The sequence below is a fragment of the Sphaerodactylus townsendi genome, linkage group LG03 (genome assembly GCF_021028975.2).
Source record: "Sphaerodactylus townsendi isolate TG3544 linkage group LG03, MPM_Stown_v2.3, whole genome shotgun sequence".
NCBI lineage: Eukaryota > Metazoa > Chordata > Lepidosauria > Squamata > Sphaerodactylidae > Sphaerodactylus > Sphaerodactylus townsendi.
The window spans coordinates 157,384,610-157,412,428 of record NC_059427.1 but is presented as its reverse complement, the minus strand read 5'-3'; the positions used below and the strand labels follow the sequence as shown (position 1 = coordinate 157,412,428).

General features: G+C 46.9%; 1 protein-coding gene across 5 annotated transcripts in view; it reads left to right on the top strand.

The window, feature by feature from the left end:
- Window positions 1-20,231, top strand: part of ZNF385A (zinc finger protein 385A) — a 238,716-nt gene extending 218,485 nt beyond the window's left edge. For all 5 annotated transcript variants that reach the window (XM_048489923.1, XM_048489921.1, XM_048489922.1 and 2 more), the window contains 4 exons: window positions 3,976-4,314; window positions 15,524-15,702; window positions 16,918-17,013; window positions 17,896-20,231. In XM_048489923.1, coding sequence (XP_048345880.1) covers window positions 3,976-4,314; window positions 15,524-15,702; window positions 16,918-17,013; window positions 17,896-18,126 — 845 coding nt within the window. In that variant the 3' untranslated portion in view covers window positions 18,127-20,231. The remainder of the gene's footprint in view (window positions 1-3,975; window positions 4,315-15,523; window positions 15,703-16,917; window positions 17,014-17,895) is intronic.
- Window positions 20,232-27,819: the final 7,588 nt, after the last annotated feature.

The following is a 27,819-nucleotide window of genomic DNA, read 5'->3' as shown; positions in this document are numbered from 1 at the left end:
CACACTTGCATTTAACAGGGGTCCCCAACCTTTTTGAGCCTGTGGGCACCTTTGGATTTCTGACATAGAGTGGTGGGCACAGACAAAAAAATAGCCACCACAAGATATGGAGCCAACCATAAAACGGCTGCCACAGGAGGTGGAGCCAACCACAAAATGTCAGGGAATTAGGTTATTCATCTTTCCAACAGTACCTGCTCAATATTTTGGGAAGAAGCTCTGTTTAACAGAATGCCCTTTAAAATCAGCATATTATTCAAAAGTATTTTCTTGCATGCACACAGCTTACCTTCAGTCATCTGGAAAAAAAATCCTTGTATTGTGGTGGCAACTGCAGCTAAAGCAGTGTTTTCACCATAGCCAGTCATATACAAGCGGTCAGAAGCGATGCTGGACATAAGCCCGCATTTAACCACTTTCTAAACACATGCCCGATGGTACCAGGAAATGTGAAAGCAGGTGCCATGGTATCAGCGGGCACCCTGCTGGGGACGCATGTGTTTAGCTTCAGCAGTGTTGCTGGGCCCAGAGGCAGAGCTACCTGGGGGCCAGGGATGCTCGTTGCACCGGGCGCATGCCTGGGGGAATCATCCCTCCATGTCACCCCACTCCCCCCTGCACCCCCCCCCCACTTTATTGAAACTGTGCAGGCTGGAGAAGCGGCCTGTTCCCTTCAGGCTGAAAACGGCCTGGTGGGAACTACACTTCCTAGGAGACCTTGCGAGCCCCAAGGTCTCATGGGAAGTATCGTTCCCACCAGGCCGTTTTCAGCCTGAAGGGAACAGGCCGCTTTTCCAGGCTGAACTAAAGGGTGCCACGAATGGGGGGGGGGGGGACATAGAGTGTGCACCGGGCACACTCTGGCCCAGCTACATCTCTGGCTGGGCCATATGCCTCTAGAGCTTTATGGTAACATCCTCAGAACACTTTCCTAGAAGCAAAACCCCACTGAATAGGATTCTGAACAGACCTATTTAGGATTGCATGCAGGCGGATTATAATGTGTTTCTGCACTCCTACATACCTGCTGGGTGACCTTGGGCTAGTCACAGTTCTTCGGAATTCTCTCAGCCCCACCTACCTTATAAGATGTCTGTTGTGGGGAGAGGAAGGGAAAGGAGCTTGTAAGCCACCTTGAGCCTCCTTACAGGACAGAAAAGTGGGATATAAATCCAAACTACTACTCCTCCTCTTTCTATTATTATTACCATATTGGCTGGGTTTGGGGGCAATGGAAAGCTGTCTCACCAAAAGACTTGTTGATAAGAGTTGTTTCCCTATTTGATGGTAGGAAACAGGGTTTGGGCAGTGTTTTGTTTATTCATACGTATCCTGTAGTTTTTACTGTGTGGTCCAATGCTTGGTAAACACTGTTTCTGTTGGTGGCTTTCAGCTGTTATCAAACCAGGTTTTCCATTGGTGAAAGGATCCTCTGGCTATCAAAAAGCATCATTGAGCTTGTACTGACAAAAGCCATGTGGGATGGGAAGTGCAGTAGGGACAGGAACTGGGCATGACTGAGAGAAAAGGCTGTCTGGATCCAACCCTTAGGGCAGGGGTAGGGAACCTGCGGCTCTCCAGATGTTCAGGAACTACAATTCCCATCAGCCCCTACCAGCATGGCCAATTGGCCATGCTGACAGAGGCTGATGGGAATTGTAGTTCCTGAACATCTGGAGAGCCGCAGGTTCCCTACCCCTGCCCCTGCCCTAGGGTATAAATATCTTATTGAAGGAATAAAATGCTTTCGCTATATTAAAAACACACTGGTGTCGTGCATCCTATGCAATTGCATTGAAATATAACCGAGCATTGCTCAATTTATTAATGAAAAGGCAGGTGATTGGGTAACTCGGCATGGTTTAAGCATTTGAAAGGGCATCTTGGATGCCTTCCTGGCTGCATAGCCTTATGGTCTGTTCTTCAGTGTCTACTTTGATTTTTTTCCCCTGCCCGTTTGCTTGACAAAAACCATTAATGTTGAAGCCAGGGAGCAGGCTGCATTCTGCCAAGGTGACACCCGTGTGTGCCGTGTACAGATGGGTTCTCCGTTTTAGAATCGAGATCCTCTGGGCAAGGAATCTGCATATTGTTTTTAATTTTAGCAAACTGCGTCACCCGCCCTTATCCTGATTTCATAAAGAAAAGGTCTCGGTAATCCTGCCCCATGGACAAGGCTTAATTTAAGCCAGGGCTCAGCTCTGGAACCTGTTTTGAATGCCAGAACTCAGCTCTAAAACATGAGGAATGAGATATCAATGCATTAGTAGTGGGCATCTCTTGCTTTGGAGCATCAGTTCCCCTACTTCAGCCAGCACATCTGCCTGCTTGTGTGCCAGGACAGAGCAGAATACAGAATTAAAGGCACTTTCGCACATGCAGAATAATGCACGTCCAATGCACTTCCACAATTGTTTGCAAGTGGATTTTGCTGTTTTGCACTGTAAAATCCACCTGCAAAGTGCATTGAAAGTGGATTGAAAATGCATTGTTCTGCATGTGCGAAAGTGCCCTGAATGTATTGTCGAAGGCTTTCACAGCTGGAATCACTGGGGTGTTGTGGGGTTTCCAGGCTGTACGGCCGTGTTTCAGTAGCATTTTTCTCCTGACATTTCGCCTGCATCTGTAGCTGGCATCTTTAGAGGATCTGGTGGTGGTAAAGCAAGTGGAGTATATATACCTGTGGAATGTCCAGGGTGGGAGAGGGAACCATTAACAAGATGCCAGCCACAGATGCAGGTGAAACATCAGGAGAAAATGCTACTGCAACATGACCATACAGCCCGGAAGTCCCAACACACCCCAGTCCCTTAAATGTTTCTATTCAAGACTTCATTGAGTCGAACAGAAAAGAACTATTGGCTAGGCCTCTATGAACTGGATGTTTTGAAAAAAAATAAATGTTGGTGATCCATTTATGCAGAAAGGATGAAGTGGAAACTGCATGCCACCAGTGTTTGTTTTTTATAAAATTCTTAGGTTACCCCAGCCCTGTGTGAGACCCAAGGAAACCTTTTAACCATCAGTAGGTAAATGCCAAATGTATTGGGCCCTGATTCTCTCATTTTATACATTAGCTAGATATTGTTTTTCCCTCTCTGAGGAAAAGAGTGTATCTGAGCATGTGAAGCCATGGCTAAGTGACCTGTGGAATTCACTGCCACACAATGTCAGGATTCCCACTGGTATAAGTGGTTCTTTTTGTTTTGTTTTTCAAAAGAGATCAGTTAAACTTACAGAAGACAGGTCTCTCAATAGTTAGGAATGCTGCCTCTGGTGGGGTGAGCTTCACAGCAGCATGGGGATCTGAACTTGAGTCTCCCTGATCTTTTCCCCCCCGTCAAATCGCAGCCAACTTATGGCAACTCCGTAGGGCTCTTAACACTAGAGACATTTAGAAGTAGTTTGCCGTCACCTTCTTCTGCATAGCAATTCTGGCATTCCTTGGTGGTTTCCCATCCAAATACTGACCAGGGCCAATCCTGCTAAGCTTTCAAGATCTGACGAGATCAGGCTAGCCCAGGTCCTAGCCCAGAATAATAAGAACATAAGAACTAGCTTGCTGGATCAGACCAGAGTCCATCTGGCCCAGCTCTCTGCTACTCGCAGTGGCCCACCAGGTGCCTTGGGGAGCTCACATGCAGGATGTGATTAATAATGGCTATATCACAGTGGTATTAGTTTAGCTCCCTTTCTCCTTGATACCTGACCTCTCCTGACCTTTGTTATTATCTCAGCAAACTGGACTTTGAAGAACATTCATCCCCCCCCTTCCCCCATGAAGGAAAGGTACCACATTTGAGCGTTCAGAGGCATGTGGTTATTTCTGCACTGGCTCAAACACTGGGCTCCAGCCTAATGGGTCTTGGTTGAAACAAATCAGCCCATTTTCCATTGGCTTTAACCTCCAGCAGCTCGCCGGTTTCTGCTCCTCGGTTCCAACCCTGAAGCCTTCTCTTCTTTTTTCCCACACAGCCGAGCAACTCAACGGCGTCGGGGGTTCAGGGGTGGTGCCCCTCATGCCAGCACCCCGGTCTCCAGACAAGCAGCCCTCCCTGGCATCGCCGGCAGTGGCGGTGGCCCCTCTCACAGCCCCCTGCCCTGAGCCCAGCCAGAGCTCCAAGAGTGGGCCAACCTGGGGGACCAAAGCGGGGGAGATATCTACGACGGTTGCGGCACCAGCCCCTGCAGGGACGGCGCCCAGTAGCAACGGCAGCACCAAGCCTGATGAAGAGAAGGCCAAGAAGCTGTTGTACTGTGCACTATGTAAGGTGGCTGTCAACTCGCTCTCTCAACTCGAGGCCCACAACAAAGGTATGTGTTCTTGTTTTTCTGGGAAGGTAAGGGAATGGTTGTGCATGAAGGGTAGTAATGGATAGAAGGTATGTAGTTATAGCCAAATCACATACTTCTAGGCATGTGGCTGTAGCCAAATGATTCTTGATCCTTTTTATATGCAAAACGCACTTGGGGGATAGCATTTTATAGTTGAAAAGCTGCAGGGGAGAGAAGGGGCTGCTTCATCCTTCCTTTGCCTGCTAGATTTCATTAGAAAAGCCTATCGTTCCATGTCTGTAAAGTGCCTTCAAGTCTCAGCCAACTTATGGCAACCCCAATAAAGGATTTCCAAGGCGAGTGAGAAGCAGAGGTGGTTTGCCATTTTCTTCCTCTGCAGAGCCTTTATTGGTGATCTCCCTGACCCTGCTGAGCTTCCCAGATCTGACAAGGGTCGTTTCCCCACTTACCATGACCACCCTTTGCTGCGCACTACTCTCAGCGCGCGTCATTTCTGGCGCGCTCCCGGGCTTCCCCACAACCCCGTGCTCTGCGCGTGGTCATCAAAAAGGGCCGTTTTGAGGAGCGCCAGGAATGACGCGGGCTGAGCGGGGGGGAGAGCGGCAGCGTCGGGGCGGCTGCGTTGACGCTGCCCCTGTAGTGGGGAGTGCCAGGGGACCCCGCACTACTTGGGGAGAGTAGCGCAAAGCAGATGGTAAGTGGGAAAACGACCAAGATCGCCCCCCCCCCCCCCCCGGCTTGGTCCCTGCCATTCTACCCAGGTGAAAGCTGGCAGACAGGAGGAGGATTAAGCATCCCTTCCTTCTCTTCCCGCCACTGCTTCTCTGCAGCAAAGCATCCCCTTCCAAAGGTGCTTTGTAAAGGATAAAATGGCATGAAACTAATGTCATATGTGGCTGTCAAGTGCAGTTTGCAGCAAAAATGAGCTTTGATGAGCTATTTGCTGCAGCTTGTCAGAAGAAGGGCAATCCACCTTTTACACCGAGGAAAGAGACCAATGGGGGCACCTTTGCATAACGTACTTTGCATATTTCCAGTTTTATTAGCAGAATGTGTGATGGTGGGGACTATTGATGACAGTGAAGCCTGCCCCTTAAGAGAGCCAGCGTGGTATAGTGATTAAGAGCAGCTGGATTCTAATCTGGAGAACCTGGTTTGATTCCCCACTCCTCCACTTGAGTGGCAGAGGCTTATCTGGTGAACCAGATATGTTTCCACACTCCTACATTCCTGCTGGGTGACCTTGTGCTAGTCACAGTTGTTCTCTCAGCCCCACCTACCTCACAAGGTGTCGGTTGTGGGGAGAGGAAGGAAAAGGGAGCTTGTAAGCCATCTTGAGTCTCCTTACAGTCTTCTTCTTCTTCTTAACTGCTTCTTCTTCTTAACTGCCGGAAATCTTATTTGTCTTCTATGATGTCAACCATATGGTCACAGGCATAAGGACTGGGAGTATGCTTTTTAAAACATGAAAAATGAATTCATACAAAGCTGAATTCTTCAGCTGGTTTCACATTCTACACTCTTACTCCACTCTGAATTCCTGTACAGCATAAAACAACATTATTTAACGCCTGGGGTCCAAGCGTGAAAGGGGTTTAAAATTGCTCTTCCAGAGTCTCGCTCAGATCTCACTCGGCTTGGGACTCACTTGGTTAATTTATTCATACCCCACTTTTCTCCCTAGTAGAGACATAAACTGGCTTACAACATTCTCCCCTCTTCCATTTGATCCTTAACACAGTCCTGTGAGGTAGGGTATCATGCCAGGAGTGTGTGTCACTGGCCCAAGGTCATTCGGCAAGCTTCCATGGCTGATTGGGGATTTGGACCCAAGTTTCCCAGATTCTAGTCTGCCTGTCCTATCACTATGCCACATGGTCTCTTGACATTCAGATGAGAAAACCAGATCTCCTTACAGAAATGTTTCACTCTCACATTCACTGAATACGGCAGCCCGCACTTTGCAAGTGGATGTTGTTGAGATACGGCTAAATCCACTCTGCAGCCAGTCACTAAAGTGCACTGAAAGTGGGTTGAAAGTGTATTATTCCGTGTGTATGAAAGTTTGAGAAAATCTCTGGGGTGTGTGTGTGAGAGAAAGCGAGAGCGAGAGACTTCTGGATTTAATTTAAAGAGCAAGGAAAGTTTGTGTTACTGTGCCCCTATCCTGAGGAAATGGGGGGGGGGAGGGGAACAACGACTGATTTTCCACACGCCAGCTTCTTGCGCTCCCTCAACATGGGAGGAGCCCAGCGTGGCAGGCAGACATCCCACCATGCCAGCCACGTAACACCCCACCATCTGTGCTAACCCTTGTAGTCTGGACACCATCCTCCTCTGACCTGGCCAGTGAAGCACCTTCTAGATGCGGTGAGGTACTGTCAAGATTTTTTTTCATTTCATATTTCATTTATATGCCGCCCTCCCCCGAGGGGCTCAGGGTGGCAAACAACAAGAGCAAAAAGCAATGACAATATAAAATAGCAAACAGCAACAGTTATAAATCAAAATATAACAATTGCAGTATCAAGCAGTATAACATACAACACAGCAAGGTATATTAAACAATTAAATCTCGGTAAAATACATAATAATGTTAAACATCAATAAAATATGATAGAGTACATGCACTATGTAAATTTGAAACTGAACATACAAAAATCAAATACCACTTAACAGATGACAAACAACTTCCTTCCTTCCTCCAAACTAATTTCCCCCACACTTAACAGGTTAACAATAACACTGGTTCAAAAAAAATATAATAACCCAGCCTAGATACTAACATTAACCCACCCTCTTAACCATACAAAGCTAAGCCGCCCTAATACAAAATCCAAATCTAGTACTAACACTAACTGTCAACCTACAATATACAATTTCACCACTAACTCTGAACAATATACATTAATCAAGGGAAAACCCACATCTGACTAATTGCTCTAAGCTACCGTATATACTCATGTATAAGTCGAATTTTTCAGCACATTTTTAATGCTGAAAAAGCTCCCCTCGACTTATATGCGGGTCATTAAACATTTTTGTGTGTTTTTACTTTGCCGGCCAGCAGGGGGAGCAGTTTTTTATGCTAGCGACACCAAAATTTCAGGGTACCCTCAGAAGACACTCCTGATGATGCCAGCCAAGTTTGGTAAAGTTTGGTTCAGGGGGTCCAAAGTTATGGACCCCCAAAGGAGGTGCCCCCATTTCCCATTGTTTTCAATGGGAGCTATTAGTAGATGAGGCTACCCTTTTGTGGGTCCATAACTTTGGACCCTCTGAACCAAACTTCACCAAACCTGGCTGGTCTCATTAGGAAGAGACCCCTTTATGACAACAGCCAGGTTTCAGGAAGTTTGGGTCACTGGGATCCAAAGTTATTGGATCCCCTGTGGGCAGTTCCATCCTAATATTGTTTACAATGGAAGCTAATAGTAGATTTTCCATTTCTGATAATATCCCTCTGTAAAATCCAAGTTGGGTTGCTACTTGGACATACAGATGATGAGGAGGAATCCAGTTTTGAAGGATTTTAACTCCTGTGTTTTAGCTTGGTTGCTGATTGAGCTAAGGTTTTTGTACTTTTAAAGTTTCTGTTGAGACCATATTGTTCTTGTTGACCCTCGTTTCCACTTACAGAGCCAGTTTACTGTTTTTCTTTGAAATAAATATTCAAAAACATTTAACCTACTGATTAATCAATATTTTGACATTCTGATTGGGATGAAGAATATGGTTTCTGTTCTGTTCATCTTACACCACACATGGTACCTTTAGAGGCATTTTGGTGCGGAGAGATTTGCCCTTTCCCCTCCAGTGCAACAGATTTCTATTAGGTACTCTTTTGCAGCCACTATTAAAGGCCCTTCACAGCAGCCGCTTTACAGCAGTCCCTAGAGCTGTTAATCCTTCACGAAAAGCTTGTTCTCATAGGCTGGGTGGCTTTGCACAAAATCCCTCAGAGCGGTTGAACATCACTGAAGTGTGATGTGTGGATATATTACAAGTATCTGCAAATGAAATTGTTGTTTTCCTGGACTGTATTGTAAGCTGCGTTCTAAACGAAAGGAGAGCAAGGCCCGCAAAGATCCTCAAAGTAGCCATGAGAGATGAGAATCAGAGCAACCTTTTGGTTGTGCAGCAGGACTAATCCAGATTCAGAAAGCAAAGGGTTGGGTGGGAGGATTGGCACTTAATCTGCCCCTTTATCTCAGACCCTCTCCAATGAGGCTGTTATATATTCTGCTTGGTTTTGGAGCCAGTACTTCCTCTGCCTTTTAAAACAGCCCACCTCGAACACTTCATACTAGGGTGCTGTGTGGTTTCCGGGCTGTATGGCCGTGTTCTAGCAGCATTCTCTCCTGACGTTTCACCTGCATCTGTGGCTGGCTGTCTTCAGATCCTCTGAAGATGCCAGCCACAGATCTGGCCGCAAAAGCTTTTGGGTCCTTGGGGGTGAGGTAATTAGGATCAGCAAGAAAGCACTTCTATCTGAATTAAAAGCTCCCCTTTACACTGGGAAGGTGAAAAACCACCAAACAGCTAATGACGGTATCCTACAGTTGGGGAGAGGTGAAATGAGGGATGGGGGAATCTATACCACGAGGCACGTCTTTCCCAGCCCCCCAGCCTCTTTCCCATTCAGCACATCAAGAGAGAGGTAAAAATCTGCAGTTCTATTCTCCTCAGCTTTAGGGCAAAATGAACACATTAGTTCCTATGGAGACTGAGGGCCAAGCTAGTTGATAGGTCAGGTCATGGGGTCAGCAACTGGAGTTCCTGTCAGATGTACATCAGGGGAACTCACCTTTAAAAGATCACGTTTGTTTGTTGTTGTGAGGAGGAGGGTAGAAGGAGCTCTCAGTTTTAGGCTGTATGGAGTCCAAGACAAGAGGCAAAAAGTCCATCTCCCTCCTTTTCTGCTGGGAAAACAGGGTGGGAGGGAAACTGGAAACTCCTTCTCTAAGCCTTCCCCTGAAGTGCTGAATAAATGAATATTTTTAAAGGTGAGTCCCCCCCCCCCTCGCATGCACATTTGATTGTGAGTCCAGCCATGTACTTGTGACCTAGCATGATACATGCAGATATGCCCCAAGGTTGTCTCCAGAACTCAAGGGCACGGAAGGAAGAAGAAGAAGAGTTTGGATTTATATCCCCCCTTTCTCTCCTGCAGGAGACTCAAAGGGGCTGACAATCTCCTTGCCCTTCCCCCCTCACAACAAACACCCTGTGAGGTGGGTGGGGCTGAGAGAGCTCTGTGAAGCTGCAGGACTAGCCTAAGGTCACCCAGCTGGCGTGTGTGGGAGTGCACAGGCTAATCTGAATCCCCCAGATAAGCCTCCACAGCTCAGGCGGCAGAGCGGGGAATCAAACCCGGTTCCTCCAGATTAGATACACGAGCTCTTAACCTCCTACGCCACTGCTGCTCCTGAGAACACAGGTTGAGGTACAGTAAGCAAAATGAAGGGGCAGCTCCAGTCAGGCTTGGCCCCAGCTTTCCTATTGCCCCCAAAATCTGGACCACCCACCCCGGCGGCCCCTGCAGTTCCCTTCTGGAATCTGATTTTCCTTCGCAGCTCTGCAGATGTCTCTCAACAGAAGCTGTTAGAGGCTTATGCAGAAAATATAGGCTAAGGTAAGACAAAATGATGCAGAGAGGAGGAAGGAAAGGAAAGCCTTGCTTCCAAAGAGGCAAGATGGCCAGCAGGGATTTACAGATCCCAAACTTGAGTTCTGCCTTCCCCAGGCCAGGAAAACTGGTGGGAAGAGGGGAGGGCCCTGGTCTCCAGTGGAGGTTTATCCTTCTGCCTATGAGCTCATTTGGTGGGGAATGCCGTCCTCGTTGCCAGCAAGGGCTCTGCAGCCACACCCAGGGCTCTTGCATTGTTTCCAGGGCTCCCACGCCAAAGATAAAGAGCATTCTTGGAAAGCCTGAGATGGAAATAATCTTGCAGATATACTGAGCATTTTGCAGAGAAATGGTTGGGGGAGAAGGGGGGTGATGGGGCTAGAATTAGGATGGCCACTTTCCTTCTCACTGGGCCTTGGATAGTTGAACGAGGCAAAAAAATTCAACAGGCGAAGTGCCCCCTTACTGCACCTTTTGCTCAATAAAGCTGCTCCTGTTGAATTTCTGCCTGTTAAGAAACTAGTATGAAGTGTATTGTTGAAGGCTTTCATGGCCAGAATCACTGGGGTGCTGCGTGGTTTCCGGGCTGTATGGCCGTGTTCTAGCAGCATTCTCTCCTGACGTTTCGCCTGCATCTGTGGCTGGCTGTCTTCAGATCCTCTGAAGGATGGATCCTCTTGGCATCCTTCAGATCCTCTGAAGATGCCAGCCACAGATGCAGGCGCGAAAGCTTTTGGGTCCTTGGGGGTGAGGTAATTGATGTGGGTTTTCTGGGCTGTGGGGCCGTGGTCTAGTAATCTTTGCTCCTAACTTTTCACCCACATCTGTGACTGGCATCTTCCGAGGCACATCATGGTAAGATGTGCCACGAAGAGAAACACGTCTTACCATGACATGCCTCTGAAGATGTCAGCTATAGATGCAATTGAAACAGTAGGAGCAAAAATTACCAGACCATGGTCACATAACCTGATAAACCCACAACAGCCAGTAGTCAGTGGTCTTTATACCATTCTGGACTGGTCGCCACAGAATGGAGTGGGATAGGAGTTACTTCTCCTAATCTCCCATTCAAGAGTACTAAACTGCAAATACTAAATCAAGCAGGCTAATTTTCCTGTCTCTCACTCCCATCAGTACTTGATGCTCAGCTGCCCTCAACGTTCCATGAGTCATCGAGGGCAGTGTGCATGCTCGGTGCTCATAGAATAAAATTTGGATGACCACCGTTTTCTTCTTTAATTAGCAAACCAGTATTCATAGCATACCCAGAGAGTCCCCAGGGTATGCAGAAACTCCCTTCATGTGTGGTGTGAGTGGCCCCACTGTTTCTCTGCCCTGTGGCTAAGCACAGTGCTTCAAGTTCACTGTTTGAAGGATGTTGAGCTAAGGGTGAAAGAAGAAAGGATGTTGTAGAACCATGTAGTCTGATTAAAACAGAGCCAGCATGGTGTAGTGGTTAAGAGCAGGTGCACTCTAATCTGGAGAACCAGGTTTGATTTTTATTATTATTATTTTATTAGATTTTTAGACCGCCCCATCCCCGGAGGGCTCTGGGCGGTGTACAACATGTAGGCAATACAGTTGAATAACAATTAAAATAACATATAAAAACAGCAATAAAATCTCCTAGTATATTTATCAAATACCTGCTCAGCCTCTGGTGAACCAGATTAACCTGTGCACTCCAACACATGCCAGTTGGGTGACCTTGACTCTTCTTCTTCTTCCTAACAGCTTATGATTTTAACCACTGTGCTAGACCTTAGATAGGTTTTCAGAAAAAGTGGAAATTAGCTCATTTCAGAGCTAGGATGAGGATCAGAACTCCCTCTGACCTGCAGAAGACTTCAGCATGGGGCAGGAGGGGGTAAATGATACTCGGAGCATTATGAGTCTAGTTGTAATGTCGAAAGCTTTCATTGCCGGAATAACTGGGGTGTTGTGTGGTTTCCGGGCTGTATGGCCGTGTTCTAGCAGCATTTTCTCCTGATGTTTCGCCTGCATCTGTGGCTGGCATCTTCAGAGTCTGGTTGTTATTCGTCTCTGCCTATCTGTGTGAAGACTGCTAGATGAACTACAATGTGTGGACATATTCTGCATGTTAAAATTGATGCCGACTATGTAATTTAGCATGCAAAAAATTCTCTATTTTCACCTCTTTTTTAAAAAAAAAAGTTAGTTTCTAGTCCTCACGATGGCAATTGTACACTTGGAAAATAATTTGGTGGTTACAGTCTTGGATGGAAAATGGCTTCAAATGCTACCTCCCTTGGGTGACTTTGAACCAATTACATTCCTGGAGCCTGGCCTACCTCAGGGGGCTGTTGTCGGGATGAAGTGGTACCTGTAAACTTCCATGATTTCCTTAGTGGAAGGCTTAGATAGAAAGTGTTTGGGCTGCGCATGGCACGATCTCAGAAGCTGGGCTTGATCAGGATTTGTAGTAGCCAACGTTTTAATACCCTGTGTGACTCTGTTCCTATACAGTTGAATCTCTGAAGATTGGCAGCAATTTATGCACTTTCAGGCAGAGAAAGATCTTTCCCAGTATTTGCTACTTGAGATCCTTTTAACAGCAGGTGCCAGGAATTGAATCTGGGACCTTTGGCAGGGAGAGGTGCTGCTTTGCCACATCCCCTTTCCATGACGAGCAGCATTAATTATGGGAAACGAGCCACTAGGTATAAAATTAGTTTGTTGCTCCTTTTGCACAAATGGAAAAGTTTGGCTTTTCTTGGGACATTAATTTGAGCTGCTTTTGTTGAGAGTTTTGATTCTGATTTCTTTTAAGCATGTACAGTCCCTCTTGTGTGCCCAATACATTATTCTCTTACGCTCCTTTCATCTTACTCTGTCATCACCTTTACTTCTTCCCTGCCCTTCCTTCATGTTCATTAATTTCTCAGTCAGTGAATCCTGTTGATTGTGAGACGATCAAACAGGTTACCCTGCAAGATTTTTGCCAAGACTAATGCTTTTAGCACCAGACTGCACCAGTAAGAGCTGCCAGCCCCCACCCCCCTATGTCCAGTTACTAGGAAGCATCTCTCCCCCTTTGCTCATTCACAAGCTTGCCTGCCTTCCCTCAAGGTCACTCCCAGATAACAACCAGGTGCACCCAGCCTGGGAAAGGCGTTGCAGCTAAGTCTGCGCATTCCTACACAGCAAAGCCCTAGCAAAAGTGTTTTATCACCCACTACAATCAGGAGCGGTCCAGATGGAAGGATGCCACAACCTCCCTGCCTTCCCTGGAGACATGGCAAGACCAAGTAGTATGACAACAGGTCTTCACACTCCCCATAATGTGTATGAAGATTTGAGCATGCTGGCATTTTAAATAAATAAATAGAGATTGAGAGACAGGGAGAGATCTTGAATTTAGGCTTCAGAGAAAGAGTGTGTGTGTGTGTGTGTGTGTGTGTGTGTGCGTGTGTGTGTGTGTGTGTGTGTGTGTGTATTGTGCTGGACTTCTAAAAACTTCATGGGCAGCAAGGCGCAGAGGTGGGATCCAGCAGGTTCTCACAGGTTTCCAAAAGTAGGTTACTAATTATTTGTGTGTGCCGAGAGGGGGTTACTAATTGGTGATTTTTCCACTTGATTTTTGCCTTAGTTACGCCTCTCATGCCTCAGTGCAGTAGGGGTAATGACCAGAATCCTGCCCCTTCAGGAAGCAGTCTAGCTCAGGAGCTCGCACCAGCATCTTTATGGCGTGGCCCCGGCCTGTGAACACTGCGATGCATTCAGTTGTCCTGGTCTCCAAGGGATCTCGGGTGAATTCACAAGAGGGCCCAAGTGGGCAGACCGAAGTTGTTCACAGGCCTTTGGAGCAATCCAGGAGTATGCCCTGTCTGGACCTATCGGGATTACATCCGCCCATGAGGAGCCCCATTGGCGCTTCTAGCCACAGTTTTAAAGGAAAGGATTCACCACCCACCTTTATTATGGGATTACCATTGTTACTAACGTAATTTTTTTGGATCCCACCACTGTGTGAGCTTTATAGGTTGTTGTGGTTTCAATTGCATTGACTTCTAAAAACCTCTACATCTACCCATAGATCCCATCCCAACTCCTGATTACAAACCAGCTGGATTTTAGTTCATATTGACTAAAAGATTATTCTGCATATCAGCAATCCCACAAAGTTTGCTATTCTGCAGCCTGCTTTGATTCTCTTGACTCCCGCTGAAGCTGCTGGTCCCTGGCGTATGCTACCAATCTCATCGAAGCACACAAAAGACTAGGAACACTTTGCATTTTAAGCGGGTTCTGTCCCATGTCAGTTTCACACCCTCCATTACTTTCCCTTTGTGGGCTTCCAGGTTTTTCCCTTGGAAGTCGGAGTGCAAGTGACATGAAATTGACATCTGGCTATTGTGAAGCCGATCTTAAAGGTGACTTTTAAGCACATCCATAAAAAGCAAGGCAAAAATCGATCCCATGCTCCAAGGAAGGATTGTGTTAATGTTGTAGGTCAAGTGGGCACCTGATTTTTATTTTCTCACAACTTGTCTCTACTGAGGGGAGAGACAGTAAGAAATTGAAATCCTGTGGTGACCGGAGTTTAAATGAGGGTGGTGGAAAAACAGACAGCGCAATAGTTGCTCTTCCTTGCCACAGTGATTAAAAAGCTCCTTGCATATGGCAGGATCCTTTATGCATAGATAGGGATCAGCCTTTAAACTGAATCCATCAAGGAAAGTATTGTCTACTCAAGTTGGCAGCAGCTGCCCAGGGCCTGGCAGAGGTCTTCTCCATCACTTGTTCCCTGGTACTCCTTAACCTGAGATGCTGGGGATTGAATCTGGGACCTTCTGCCTGCCAATCAGAGGCTTTGCCGCTGAACCACAGCTTTTCCTCCTCATCAACAGAAGGAGCCAAAGAAGAAAGCCTGATGCATTTCACTGGGGAGTCAGATCTACAGAGTAGGTGCCACCACTGAAAAGACTCAGCCAGGGTTGGAGCTACCAGGGCACTGGGCGCAAGCCTGGGGGCGGAAAATCCCCCCTCCCCATTTACCTTAGTTCAGCCTGAAAGTGCAGGCTGGGAAAAGCAACCTGTTCACTTGAGACTGAAAAACAGCCTGGTGGGAACTACACTTCCCAGGAGACCTTGCGAGCCCCAAGGTCTCCTGGAAATGTAGTTCCCACCAGGCCATTTTCAGCTTCAAGTGAACAGGCCGCTTTTTCCAGCCTGCACTTTCAGGCTGAACTAAGGTAAGTGTGTCCGTGCGGGGGAGGGGGGCGGAAAACACAGTGTGCACATCGGGCGCAATATGGCCCAGCTACATCTCTGAACTAAGCTCCATGCCCCCCCCTCATTAATTACTACACCAAATAAAGGAAAACAGAACAAATTACAGGTTGAATTCTTATAACAACCTTAGGATTCTTATCATGATAGCTACAGTTTAAATTATTGCATTATGTATTTTTAGCATATAATAAATGCTGGTCTTGTGTGTTATGCTCGATGTGAAGGAAATGTCCATCTGAGAGTTGTGTAAGAAAGCGGCAGCATTCATAGACTTTTCCCACCCCCAGACGGCACTTCAGGCTGTAGGACTTATAGAGCTGCATTGTGTTCTTTGCTCAGGTACAAAGCACAAGACTATCCTGGAAGCGCGCAGCGGGTTGGGTCCTATCAAGGCATATCCACGCCTCAGCCCCATGACTGGAGGGGAGCCAGGCAATCAAGATCCCAGTGCTCAGGAGAGAACCTTCCACTGTGAAATCTGCAATGTCAAAGTCAACTCGGAGATTCAGCTCAAACAGGTATGGGAGCCAGTTGCGATGTGGTTCCTCAGTCTTGCTCAGGGACCCAACCCCGTTTAGTGGGATATAGGTCTGTTTGGGTACAGAGCTGTCAGGGCTTGATTTTTGCTGGAGCTCAGCCGCTAAAACTCGATGCTCAGCTATGGAACATGAGAAATAAATTCTTACCCTCGTGGCTGCAGCTGCTGTAATAGCCCAGAAGAGCCTGAACTTATCAGATCTTGGAATCATAGAATTATAGAGTTGGAAGAGACCACAAGGGCCATCAAGTCCAACCTCTTGCCATGCAGGAACACACAATCAAAGCACTCCCGACATATATTCATCCAGCCTCTATTTAAAAACCTCCAAAGAAGGAGACTCCACCACACTCCGAGGCAGTGAATTCCACTGTCAAACAGCCCTGATAGTTAGAAAGTTTTTCCTAATGTTTAGGTGGAATCTCTTTTCTTTCATCTTGAACCCATTACTCCTGGTCCAAGTCCCTGGAGCAGCAGAAAACAAACTTTCTCCCTCACCAACATGACTCCCCTTCAAATATTTAAATGTAGCTATCATGTCCCCCTTAACCTTCACTTCTTCACACTAAATATTCCCAGTTCCCTAAGGCTCATTCCGCACATGCAGAATAATGCACTTTTAAACTGCTTTCAGTGCTCTTTGAAGCTGTGCGGAATGGCAAAATCCACTTGCAAACAGTTGTGAAAGTGGTTTGAAAACGCATTATTTTGCGTGTGCGGAAGGGGCCTAAGTCTCTCTTTGTAGGGCATGGATTCCAGACCTTTTGCCATTTTGGTTGCCCTTCTCTGGACACGTTCCAGCTTGTCAATAGGCTTCTTAAATTGTGGTGCCCAGAACTGAACTCAGCTAAGCAGGGTGGTTACTTGGATGGGAGACCACCAAGGAAGGCTGGGGCCGCTATGCACAAGAAGACAATGGCAAACCACCTCTGCTCTTGCCTCGAAAACCCCATGAAGTGGAATGTTATTGGGTGGCCATGAGTTGGTTGCAATTCAGCAGCATACTTTACCTTTACAAAACGTTGCTATATTCAGTAGCTTCACTAATAAGTATGCAGGAACCTCAGCTTTCATGGACTTCAGCTTACCGGTAATTAGGGTCAATGGATAGAATTGGGGGGGAATTGCATTAGCAAGGCAGGATTCCTTGGCTCTTTCTTAAGAGTTTCATCTGTTTTTCCTCTGTATTTTGCAGCACATTTCCAGTCGGCGACACCGGGATGGCATAGCTGGGAAGCCCAACCCTCTGTTGAGTCGGCACAAGAAGCAGCGAGGCATGGCAGAGCTGCCAGTGAGTAGAAGCCAGGGCTGGCATCTACAGTGAGGGCATTGTCCTGGAGGGGTGCATTTGATAACTGACTCGCAGGAGTGTTTGATAACAGCCATCTTCTTGCCTGGATGACAAAGCTGAATAATGTGCAGAATTGTCAGGCATTGAATTTCCACTTGACAATCTGAGAATTAATTTCAGCTTCAAAATTTTTGTGGAAACTCCTTTCAGAATCTCATTTCAGCCCTAGTTTTTGGCCAGAGATAGTGCTTCATTGGGCTCAGACAGACAAGATGGAAATTGCCTTTCTGCTGCAACCTCTGTTTGCCTTGGAAGCATGCAAGGAAAGGAGAGGGTGCTCAACCCTTCAGCTTCTGCTTGGTTTAATCTCTCAAAACTGGACTTGCTGTTTTGTTATTACCATTTTAAGGGAGAAAACACAACCATGATTTTTGCATTTCAAAGGCTAATAATAGAGAACCTGGTTCCAAATAGCAAAACAGAGAGGAGGATGAAGGGTTAAACCAGTGCTTCTCAACCTGGGGATCGGGACCCCTTTGGGGGTCGAACAACCCTTTCACAGGGGTCGCCTAAGACTCTCTGCATCAGTGTTCTCCATCTGTAAAATGGATAAATGTTAGGGTTGGGGGTCACTACAACATGAGGAACTGTATTGAAGGGTCACGGCACTAGAAAGGTTGAGAACCACTGGGTTAAACGCACTTTTCTTTTCCCTGTGCAGCCCCAAGGAAAACTGAAGCCTGCAGCTTGTCTTTTATGATCCGAAGAAGATAAATGATCTTTGTCCTGCCTGTTTGAACCCATAGCTAAACGGGAATGTGAACAGGTTTCTTTGCACTACTATTGCCTCTTATACATCTATCTGTCTGTCTGTCTCCATAGGGCTCCCTGGCCTTCACCAAGGAGCTCCCCAAGTCACTGGCAGCTGGGCTGCTGCACAATCCACTGGCTGTAGCAGCAGCCATGGCAGCCGCTGCTTCCACGCCCCTGACATTGCGACCAGCCCCAACGCCAGCGCTGCTGCAGGGCCCACCTCTGACGCATCCGCTCCTGCGCCCAGCTCCGGGGCCCATCCGAACTGCACATGGACCCATCCTCTTCTCGCCGTACTGATGCCGCCTGTCTGCCCACCTGCCTGCCACAATCCCAGGACTCCTGGCACCACTGGAACCGCCCCCTGGCAACTAGCAACCAGCCCTGGCAACGTCGCACGGCGTCCAGCCTCATCCAATGGGAGCGATTTACCTTTTTTTGTTTTTCTTTTTAACTGGAAATGGAATTATTTTTCTGAGAAGAGAAAAGGGACAATCCCACCCCTCTACACACATACTACCCTGCTCTCAATCCCATCCGGGGTCCCGGCCAAATCTGCACAAGTGCTGGGTTCTCCCACGGGCTGGGCCGGGGTGTGTTCCTTTGTGCGTGTGCGTGTACGCATGTGTGTCAGTCCCATCTCCCGAGGTACGAAAGGTTGGAGTATGGTAGCGCCTCGCCCAGGACTCCGCGGAGCATTGGAAGGGGAGGCAGTTCTGGTACCTCAGGGACTGATCAGCAAGCAATCTCCTTTCATCCCAGAGTTAAGGGGGCCCCTCCCGGCCCCCTCACTCATACAAGCCATTGTCCACTTGCACTGAGAGGTGGAGGGGGTGTATGTCTGTGCGTGTGTCTTTGTGTGCGTGTGTGAGAGTGTGCGAGACAGAAGATAGGGCCTCCAGAAAAAGAGCCCCTACTGCAATAATGCTGGCCGGCACCTCCATGTACATATAGCCTGGTTTTCCCTCCTGCCCTTCCCTGTGCTGGCCCTCCCCTCACTGCGCTTCCATGCAACGGGGCTCCCTTGGGACTCTGGTAATTCTGCAACCACTCCACCTCGACAAGAGACTGGCAGAGGAAGAACTGTGCTCCCAATTGCCATGCCCCCCCCGCCCCCAGCCATCTTGCTGCACTAAGAAGCAGACCAATAGAGCCCAGCGTAGACAACGTCTTCTCTTCAGAGCTCTGTACCTGGATCAAGCACGCCTGCTCTCCGCCCCCCTCCCCTCCCCACAATGAAAAAGGAAGGTCAAGTGAAACTAGGCTGTTTGCTTTGAATTTTCATTTTTTTAAATTGACTGTGGTTTTTGGGTTTAAACTTGATTCTTTAATCAGATCTGGAGGTTCCACAAAGGCGTCCTCATCTGAGTTTGGAATAATGTGTGCCATGGGAACATGGCTAAGGGGGGGAGGGGGTAAGGCACGGGACTCCAGAGCAGGAGTTTTTATTCATTTGGCCAGGAGTGTCGGTTGTTTAGCATAGACTCCCAGCCCCTCAGTGAAGAAGGGTAGGGACATCCCATAAGGCTCTGCTTGCATCTGTCTCCCTCAGCCTGTAGGCCTTTCCTTTGGGTAGTTTGTGCCGTTGCCATGGTAACACAACATCTTCCCTCTCTCCTTACCGCTTCTCTAGATTTGAGTCCCCGGGTCTTCTGCTCCTTTCTTGAGTGGGTGGGACATGAACAGGGAGGCCAGGTCATTTCCTGAAGATTAAACAGCCTCTTCTTCTCCCCTCACCCCAAAGGCCTAACCCCACCCAGAGCACATAATATTCCAGATGTTTGTTAAATTCCCTGGCACACATCCTAGTTGGCTCACATTGGTGGATTGTGTCTATGTGCGTGCATTCATTTGTGTGTTGATTAACGGAGCGACTGAGGTTTTCTCTCTCTCTCGCTCGCTCTTTCTCTCACACACGCACACCACAGTCTGCAGTTTCCCTACTCCCTGAGCAGAACAATGCAAGGCCCAGGACAGAATCTCATCGCCCAGGGAGGATGGTCTTCCACGCCATGGCCGCGCACTGGCCACAGTACTCTCCCTTGCCCTGTGTCCCTTACGAAACTGTGACTGAAGTTCAGAGCAATAGAGATACTGGCATGCGGGAGGGAAGGGGACCCACCTCTCCATTCCTGGCTGGCATGAATCACGCCAGGCCTGCCCCCATGTTACCTCAGACCATAAGTCAACCTGTCCCTCTCCCTGTTCTGTCCCCTCCCCCATGTCCTATTCACCCCAGAGTGTCTGTCTCTCAGTCCACCATCTGTCTATCCATGCTAGACTCTCCGCCTCCCGGACCCTCTCTTTTTCTTGCTGATACCAATGCCTTTCTGCTTCATCCCAGGTAGCACCTTCTACCCCCTCCCCTCCCTGAGAACAATAAAAGAAGTGATAAGGCTCATTCACGGCTGTGTTCCGTCTCTCTTTGTGTTTGCCAGAGGCTCAAACTTCACGGTCTAAAGCTGCAGTCAGAACTAGGAGGGTACTGGGCGCCCAGCTGCTCTGAGGCCTTCCAGGTTCAGATGGTCTAGATAGAGGTGTGCAAAATCAGCACTTGTGACAGAATGAATGGCAAGAGTTTGGCAAGGCTTGGGATTAAATACTAGAAGCCTTTCCTTCTGACTTTTCCATGTCTCCAAGCCAAATCCTTGGGGATCCTGAGCTTGGGAGCACAACTTGGTAAGAGTGTGCTGCCATAGTACTAGAGCCTCATTGTACGTCATGGAGGAGACCTTTCCAGAGCTTTGGCAGTGGGAGTTTTGAGCAGAGGTGAAAGCAACTTACGTGGTTGTGTTTGGAATATGCTGCCACAGGAAGTGGTGATGGCCACTGACCTGAATAGCTTTCAAAGGGGCTTGGACAGATTTATGGAAGAGAAGTCGATCTATGGCTACCAATCTTGATCCTCCTTCAGCTGAGATTGCAAAGGCCTTAGCAGACCAGGTGCTCGGGAGCAGCAGCAGCAGAAGGCCATTGCTTTCACATCCTGCACGTGAGCTCCCAAAGGTATCTAGTGGGCCACTGCGAGTAGCAGAGTGCTGGACTAGATGGACTCTGGTCTGATCCAGCAGGCTCTTTCTTATGTTCTTACGGGTACTGTGTCTTTTCAGAAGTAACAGGTAGGAAGGACCACTACAACCAGGTTCTCTTATTCATCCTGCATCTCTGGCCTGGAGAGCAGCTTTGCTTTCACTCATTTGTTTGTGGAAAAGCAAGCTTCCTTTCCCTGCTTTCTGGCACTTCCAATCTGCCCATATGTGAAAAAATCCCAAAGAGGTGAAGATGTTCTACTTCAACTAGTTTTGCAAAGCTGTCATAAGCTGTGTTAAGTGAATGGCTCTAGTTTGCTAAAATCCAGCAGCACAGTTCCTGAACCATATTTATTGCCATTACGCTTGGATTAGAATCTTTGGTGCAGATCATTTCAATAACCCGCCCCACCCCCCGCCAGGATATTGTATTTTCATCATGGGAGCAAGTCTAACCCTAAAGTTGAGGTTTCTCTTATTCAGGGCCGTTTCTCACATTACAAGATTAATGAGTATATAACACTGACCAGCTGTTGTGCCCATTTAACCTTGAGTGTGTTTTCTCAAGGTTCATAAAAAGAAGAGTTTGGATTTATATCCCACCCCCCCTTTCTCTCCTGTAAGGAGACTCAAAGGGGCTTACAATCTCCTTCCTCCCCACACACAACAAACACCCTGTGAAGTTGGTTGGGCTGAGAGATCTCCAAAGAACTGTAACTAGTCCAAGGCCACCCAGCTGGCATGTGTTGGAGTGCCCAAGCTAATCGGGTTCCCCAGATAAGCCTCCACAGCTCAAGTAGCAGAGCGGGGAATCAAACCCGGTTCTCCAGATTAGGGTGCTCCTGCTTTTAGCCACTACACCACGCTGAGGGGGTGAAAAGCATGTGCACTTGAATGTTCATTTCAGGTCTGAAATGCACACCCACTAAAACTGTAGAAGAGGGAAAGTTGACAGATGTGCCTCAACCAATATGGAACATCAATGAGTAACAGCAGAGGAACAGAATTTGTGTGCCTTTGGAAGAAGAAGAGACAGATTGTGCCACATGGCACAATCCACTGGGAAGTTCCCGAACGCAAACACTTGGGAATGAATGAGTCGTTCAGAATCATAGCATAGCACTTGAAATCGCTGCTGGATCGTGGCTCTGATCAACTGATGTGGGAATGCCACTCACAGCATGTTCCTAAAAAGTTTTAATTGAATTCACTGGCGGGTAACTTTAATTAAGATGCTAACATATCTCAGGCTGACCCTGCAAACTGCTCTAATTTGGAGGTTTAGTTCAGAACCGCCTCTAGATTTTTTGAGGAACCTCACATGAGAACCTTATTCCCCAAATACTTAATCCTGAGTTGTCTGAGCAGCAGAGAGAGCAGCTGGGAGGCATTAAGTTCAGATTGCCTTGATTTAGGATTTCCCATTTTTTGCCAAGATTGATTTTTTTTTCTTTGTTGGGCTAATCTGCAAGTTGAAGGGGGGATCAGTATAGTCTTGTGTGATTCACATTATATCCAGGGGTCTATCAGAATCTTTCCATCACAACATTTCTCATTCTGGCTACGAACTTGTCAGGAGTGCAAGAAGGAAAGTTGTTTCTGAAGTCCAGTGGAACCTCGGTTTTCGTTGGTAATCTGTCCAAACAGAATCGATGAAACCGAGGCAAACTTTTCCATAGGAATCAATGTAAATCCAATTAATCCATTCTAGGCACTCCAGAAAACATACCAAAAACACATTTTTGGGTGAATAGACATAGTGTTTAATGCTGAAAACAGTAACAAACAATAACTCTAGGACCAGCTTCAGAGCCAGTGGACCAAGGTCGCACCAGAAAGCTGTCCAAAGAGCTCTATTTCTGACGCCTCTTTATGATTTGTCTGAAATGGGGCAAGACATTGTCATTAAACAAGTTGCAGACGCAGCCTGCGACAGCTTTGTCTGGGTGATTTTTCTCCACAAACCCCTGCCCCTTACTGAAAATCAATGAAAACTGAGACAAATTTTTCACTGAAAAAATCGATGAAAACTGAAACCGATGAAAACCGAAGGCAATGAAAACTGAGGTTCCACCGTAGGTGCAGTTTGTTTCCATCTCAACTCTCCTTTGGTCACATGCTCAGCAATTCTGTCTCCCAACAGGGGGCAGAGGGACCCACCCTTGTTCTGTGCACCACATGATACCTTTAAAATCATATCACCTGGACTTCTTTTTATTGCTCCAATATGATGTTGCCGCATCTTTATCTGCATGGCTGACCCGTAGCATTTTCTTAATTTCATTCCTAGCTCACTGGCAGAAATGGTGCTCAAGAACAAATGATGCCTTTTTCAATAATATCTTAATAGTGGCATGCAACTTAAGATGTAAACATCTTAAAGACTCTTAGTGGTGAGCTGCAAGCAACCAATTTAACAAGTGGTTATATGCACATCTTCAAGTTACCATTGAGCAACAATTATCTGCATCCACCCTATGTCAGTGTACTATCAGAAGCTGGATGTATCAGATTGACAACTGTATCAGGGACTCTGTGGTACCCTTTTCCTCCACTGTTCATTTACCTAACCTGTATCCTGTTTGCTGTGACAAACCAGAGGGAAGGATGGACGACTGCACCATTGGAATGATCTCCCATCAAGATTCCACTGCCGCATAATCTCCCGCTCTGCCTTTAACCTCCTGAGGTTCACAGCAAACACTTGTTATCCTCTGGAACTTGCTGCCACAACATGTAGTGATGATCGTTAGTTTAGGTGACTTGGAAAGGAAGGTTTAGGCAAATTGAGGGAGAAAAATTCTGTCAGTGGCTTCAAGCAGAGGTGACTGCAGAGTATTCAGAGGCACTAAAGCTCTGCATACTAACTTCTGGGGTACCTAATAAGAGAGGGCTGTTACCTTCCTGTGGGGTTTCCGGGCTGTATGGCCATGTTCCAGTGATTTCGGCCGTGAAAGCCTTCGACAGTACAATGTGGGCAGATCTTATAAAGTTGCATATTTGCCCTGACACTTCATCATCCAAACTGAAAACAACAACTAAAGAGTCCACATATATGTGCATGAATGCTCTTGGACATTCTAAGCAAGGGGCAGCATGGTCATCCATTTCCCCTTTTGCCAGAGCCAACTTAGAGAAGATGTGATGAATCTCGCGAATTAGAGTTCGGGCCTCTCAAAAGACCAGGCTGAGGGCAAGTCAGGGTGGCAGTTCTATCCAGGCCTCCTGGGATAGGCTGAGAGTGGTGGCAGTTTGCGTGGCAGTGCTCTGCCTGACCATTGGGCTGGTTTATGTGTACTCAAGGTAAAGTGCCATCAAGTCACAGCTGACTAATGGCAACCTAAGCAAGGGGTTTTCAAGGCAAGTGATAAGCAGAGGTGGTTTGCCATTAGCTTCCCTCTGCAGTGTCTTCCTTTGTGGCAGGGCTGGAGTGAGGGGGAGCTGTGCCTGGGGCACGCATGCACCCTGCGCCCCTGCCACATCCCTGGAATGCCCCCGCATGTGCCCAGTGCATCACGCGCACCCCTGACCCCTTGGCACTATGCCACTGTTTTGTGGTCTCTCTTCCAAGCACCAACCCTGCTTAGCTTCTAAGATCTGTAAAGATCAGGCTATATAATGACACATTCCTTCCCATGCTCAAGCTTACCTAATGCATACAAGACCTCTACATCAGCAGGTGAGGCCAGCAGGTAAGTTCACAAGGAAGGAAGGCTTCTACTGGATTTCCAAGGCAAAGGTCTGGATGAGTTGATAGCGCACAAATCTTTCATAGTAGAGAGACTTGTTGCTCAGATCTTTCATAGTGGAGAGACTGCTGCTCAAATTCAAACTCCGTCTGTAGTTTAAAAAGGGTGTCCCAAACCCGATCCAAAGAGCTTTGCTCCATGTGGCCTTCACAACAACCTTGCAAAGCAGGTCAGAGAGTGCGAAGTAGCCCAGAATCACCCAGTTAGCTTCACCGCAAGCTGAGTTTCGAACCAAGGTCTTTGCCATTCTAGTCCAACTCTCTAATCGCATGTGGTGCATTTCTGGAATGATATTTTTAAAAACCCAGAACCCTGCCTTGAGGAGATTTCAACAGAGGGAGAGAAGCAAAGGAAAGGGGGATAGAAAACACTGTGCAAACAAGTGACACTCCAGGAGCTTTGCTTTAGCTAAAAGAGTCACAGAAAAAAGTAGGCAAGAGAGAGAAGAACAGAAGTTGTTCCTTGTAGCAGTTCGGGAAGAGAACAGGCATAAAGGTCAGCAAGAGAGTAGCATACAACAAAAAGGGGATTGATACCACATGGCTGACCCTTGGATCCCTGGAATTAGAGATAACAAAGGCACTATTACTGGGGGTGGGGGTCTTCTTGACAGGTTGCCCTAGCTTATAGATATTTTTAGAATACAAAGGGGCTTGGATTCTAAAGACGGTCTGGATAATTGGTAGGAAATTTTTTTTAAAAAGCCAAGTGAGCTTCATTTAGGGCAACCTGTAACGTCCTTTCTTTGAGGTCTGGTCTGTCCAGGTAACAGATTGAGAAGGAATTTCTAATGTGATAGAATGGACTCTGCCATGTCAAACTGTTCTCTCTCTCTTCATTTCTGCCTGTTCCGGACTCCAAACTGCTGTGTTTATACTCTTTCGCCTTCTCCCCTCCCTTGAGGAGGAGATCACCTCCAAGCTAATAAATCCTTGAACAAGAAAGCTCTGTGGAGACCATCTTCTGACAATTAGTTCCCCTTGCGAAACATCTCCAGTTATTAAAGGACATTAGCATTCCCATTAGGTGCATCACTATGAGCTAAGTCACTGTGATTGGGCCTGTCACAGCGATCAGATGGCGCAAGAATAAATGCACGGAGACATTTATCACAGTTGCAACACTGAACCTGCTTAATCGGTTACATTCCTCAGTCAAAAACATTTTGATTTATTAAAACGGTGTTTGCGGCCAAGGTAGCTTCAGGCTTAAAAAAACAAAAACTTTTAATGAAGCAACTTCCCAAAATTACAGGTGGTTAGCAATGCCATGAAAGTTGTGTTCTCTCTCATGTGACAAAGAGGGGATCCCTCTTCCAAGGTGGCGTGAAACAGGTCCGAAGTACAAAAGCAGTTCCCTCCGGCACATAGAGGGAAGCCTGCGGTCACCTCTGAGTAAACAGATGTCAGTGTGGAAAATCACCATACTACGGGCTCGAGTTCAAGTGGTTCCTCTGCCATAATATTTTTGACGGGCTAGAGCCAGTCTGTCTCTCGGCCTCGGCCAACATGCAAGAGAACGAAATGAAGGGAGGGAGAACCATATTGGGATCGCCTTTACACTTCCCAGAAGAAAAGTGGTCCAGAGTTAGACGGACAGCGGTCTTTTCCAGCACGCAATAGCGTGACCAGGAGCAGCTGATGCAAATCCCACCCGATCTCAACCGCCTGCCTTTTAATGTTTACGTAGTAGATATGCTTGGCCAAGCTATAATGGGATGCTGGGTAGAGGGAGCCTGGGGTCTACTCATTTCCAACTTTCCCATGGCAACCAGAGGAGGGGTGTATGTGTCACACTATAGCTTAAGAAAACAGGGTTAGTGTGTGGGGTAACTGGTCGGGCCAAGCTGTGAACCCCGCCTGATTTGACAATCTGAGCACTGTGATTGCTTCAAACAAATGCCTCCATTGTGCATGTTCCTCATCTAGGACAGGCAGCACAGCTTGTGAGAGTTTCCCTGCTCAGTCAAGCCTAGTGATAATCCGATCAGCCTTTTCTGGCTCCACTTCCACACTTTGATGCCATTTTGGCTAACGGAGCTGGGTTCAGCATGGAAATATTGTGACTCTAGCAAGGAAAACATCCATTAAGTTGAAAACAGGGCTATGTAATCTAAGCAGAATTTGGGACATGCCCCAGAATTTAGTACCTGACAGTCTTAAACCTTTATAATGTTTCCCAACAGCACAAACTTCAGGTGTCAGTTATTAAATGTTCCACAGTAACAATACAACAAAATGTAGTTGTCCAAGCTTAGATTAACAGAATGAATTTCCTAACATGGCAAAGGAATTCTGTTTTCCAGCTGCACCATGAAAATAGAAAAAGAAACATCATATTGCTTTCTCTAAGGACTCAAAACATCTAATCTCTCCATAAGGTCACCAAATGCAGGACCTTTTCATTTGTGGCACCTTATGAATTTAATATCTTGTCAGCACCTTGAAAAAGCATCTTTTAATTTGCCCAGGTTTTCCCAAATTGTTTGTATTTCTGTTTTGCCCACAGGCTTTTGCTACTGCTATTTAACGTACAGAATGGGTTTTGAATTATTTAACCATTGCTGGATTCTTTGTACTGCTATCATGACCTGTCTCTATCCTTTTTCTGAATCTGAAGTTTACACAGTTATATGTTACCCGTCCTTTGACCTTACTGTTTACAGCATTTTCTCATTAACTCATGTCGATGCCTAATTGGACCCATCTGCAACGCGAACTCTTGTCCACCAAAGTTTATATTGGAATAATACCTGTTCGTCTTTACAGTGTCACTGGACATCTGTATTCCTGCTACAACAAACTAACATGGTTATCCCTCTGGCTTTTTAGGATATTTTTAGCTTCATGTCATTTGGGTTGGATTTTAGATTGAATTTGTAATAGTTCTTTGTTTCTGTTTTTAGCAACTGTCTCATCAGATATCTGTAAGAGCACAGGATAGCTCAACTAGCAAACCAAAAAGCCTAAGCCAGAGCAGCTGTAGGACAATCTGGGGCCAGGACCTTTGCTAACTACAGCCCCCACCACCACCCCTTCCCACCACCACCATCACTACTAGTAACCGTTCTCCAGGCACAGTTGAAATTAAAGAAGCCACGGTCTCTGTGTTTTTAAGAACTTCAGCCTGGAGAAAAGGCCCCTTCCCCATTCTCTTCACCAAGAATTGTTGCCATTGATTAAATTTGCTCAGCAACTATTTCAGAGGAAGAGGCT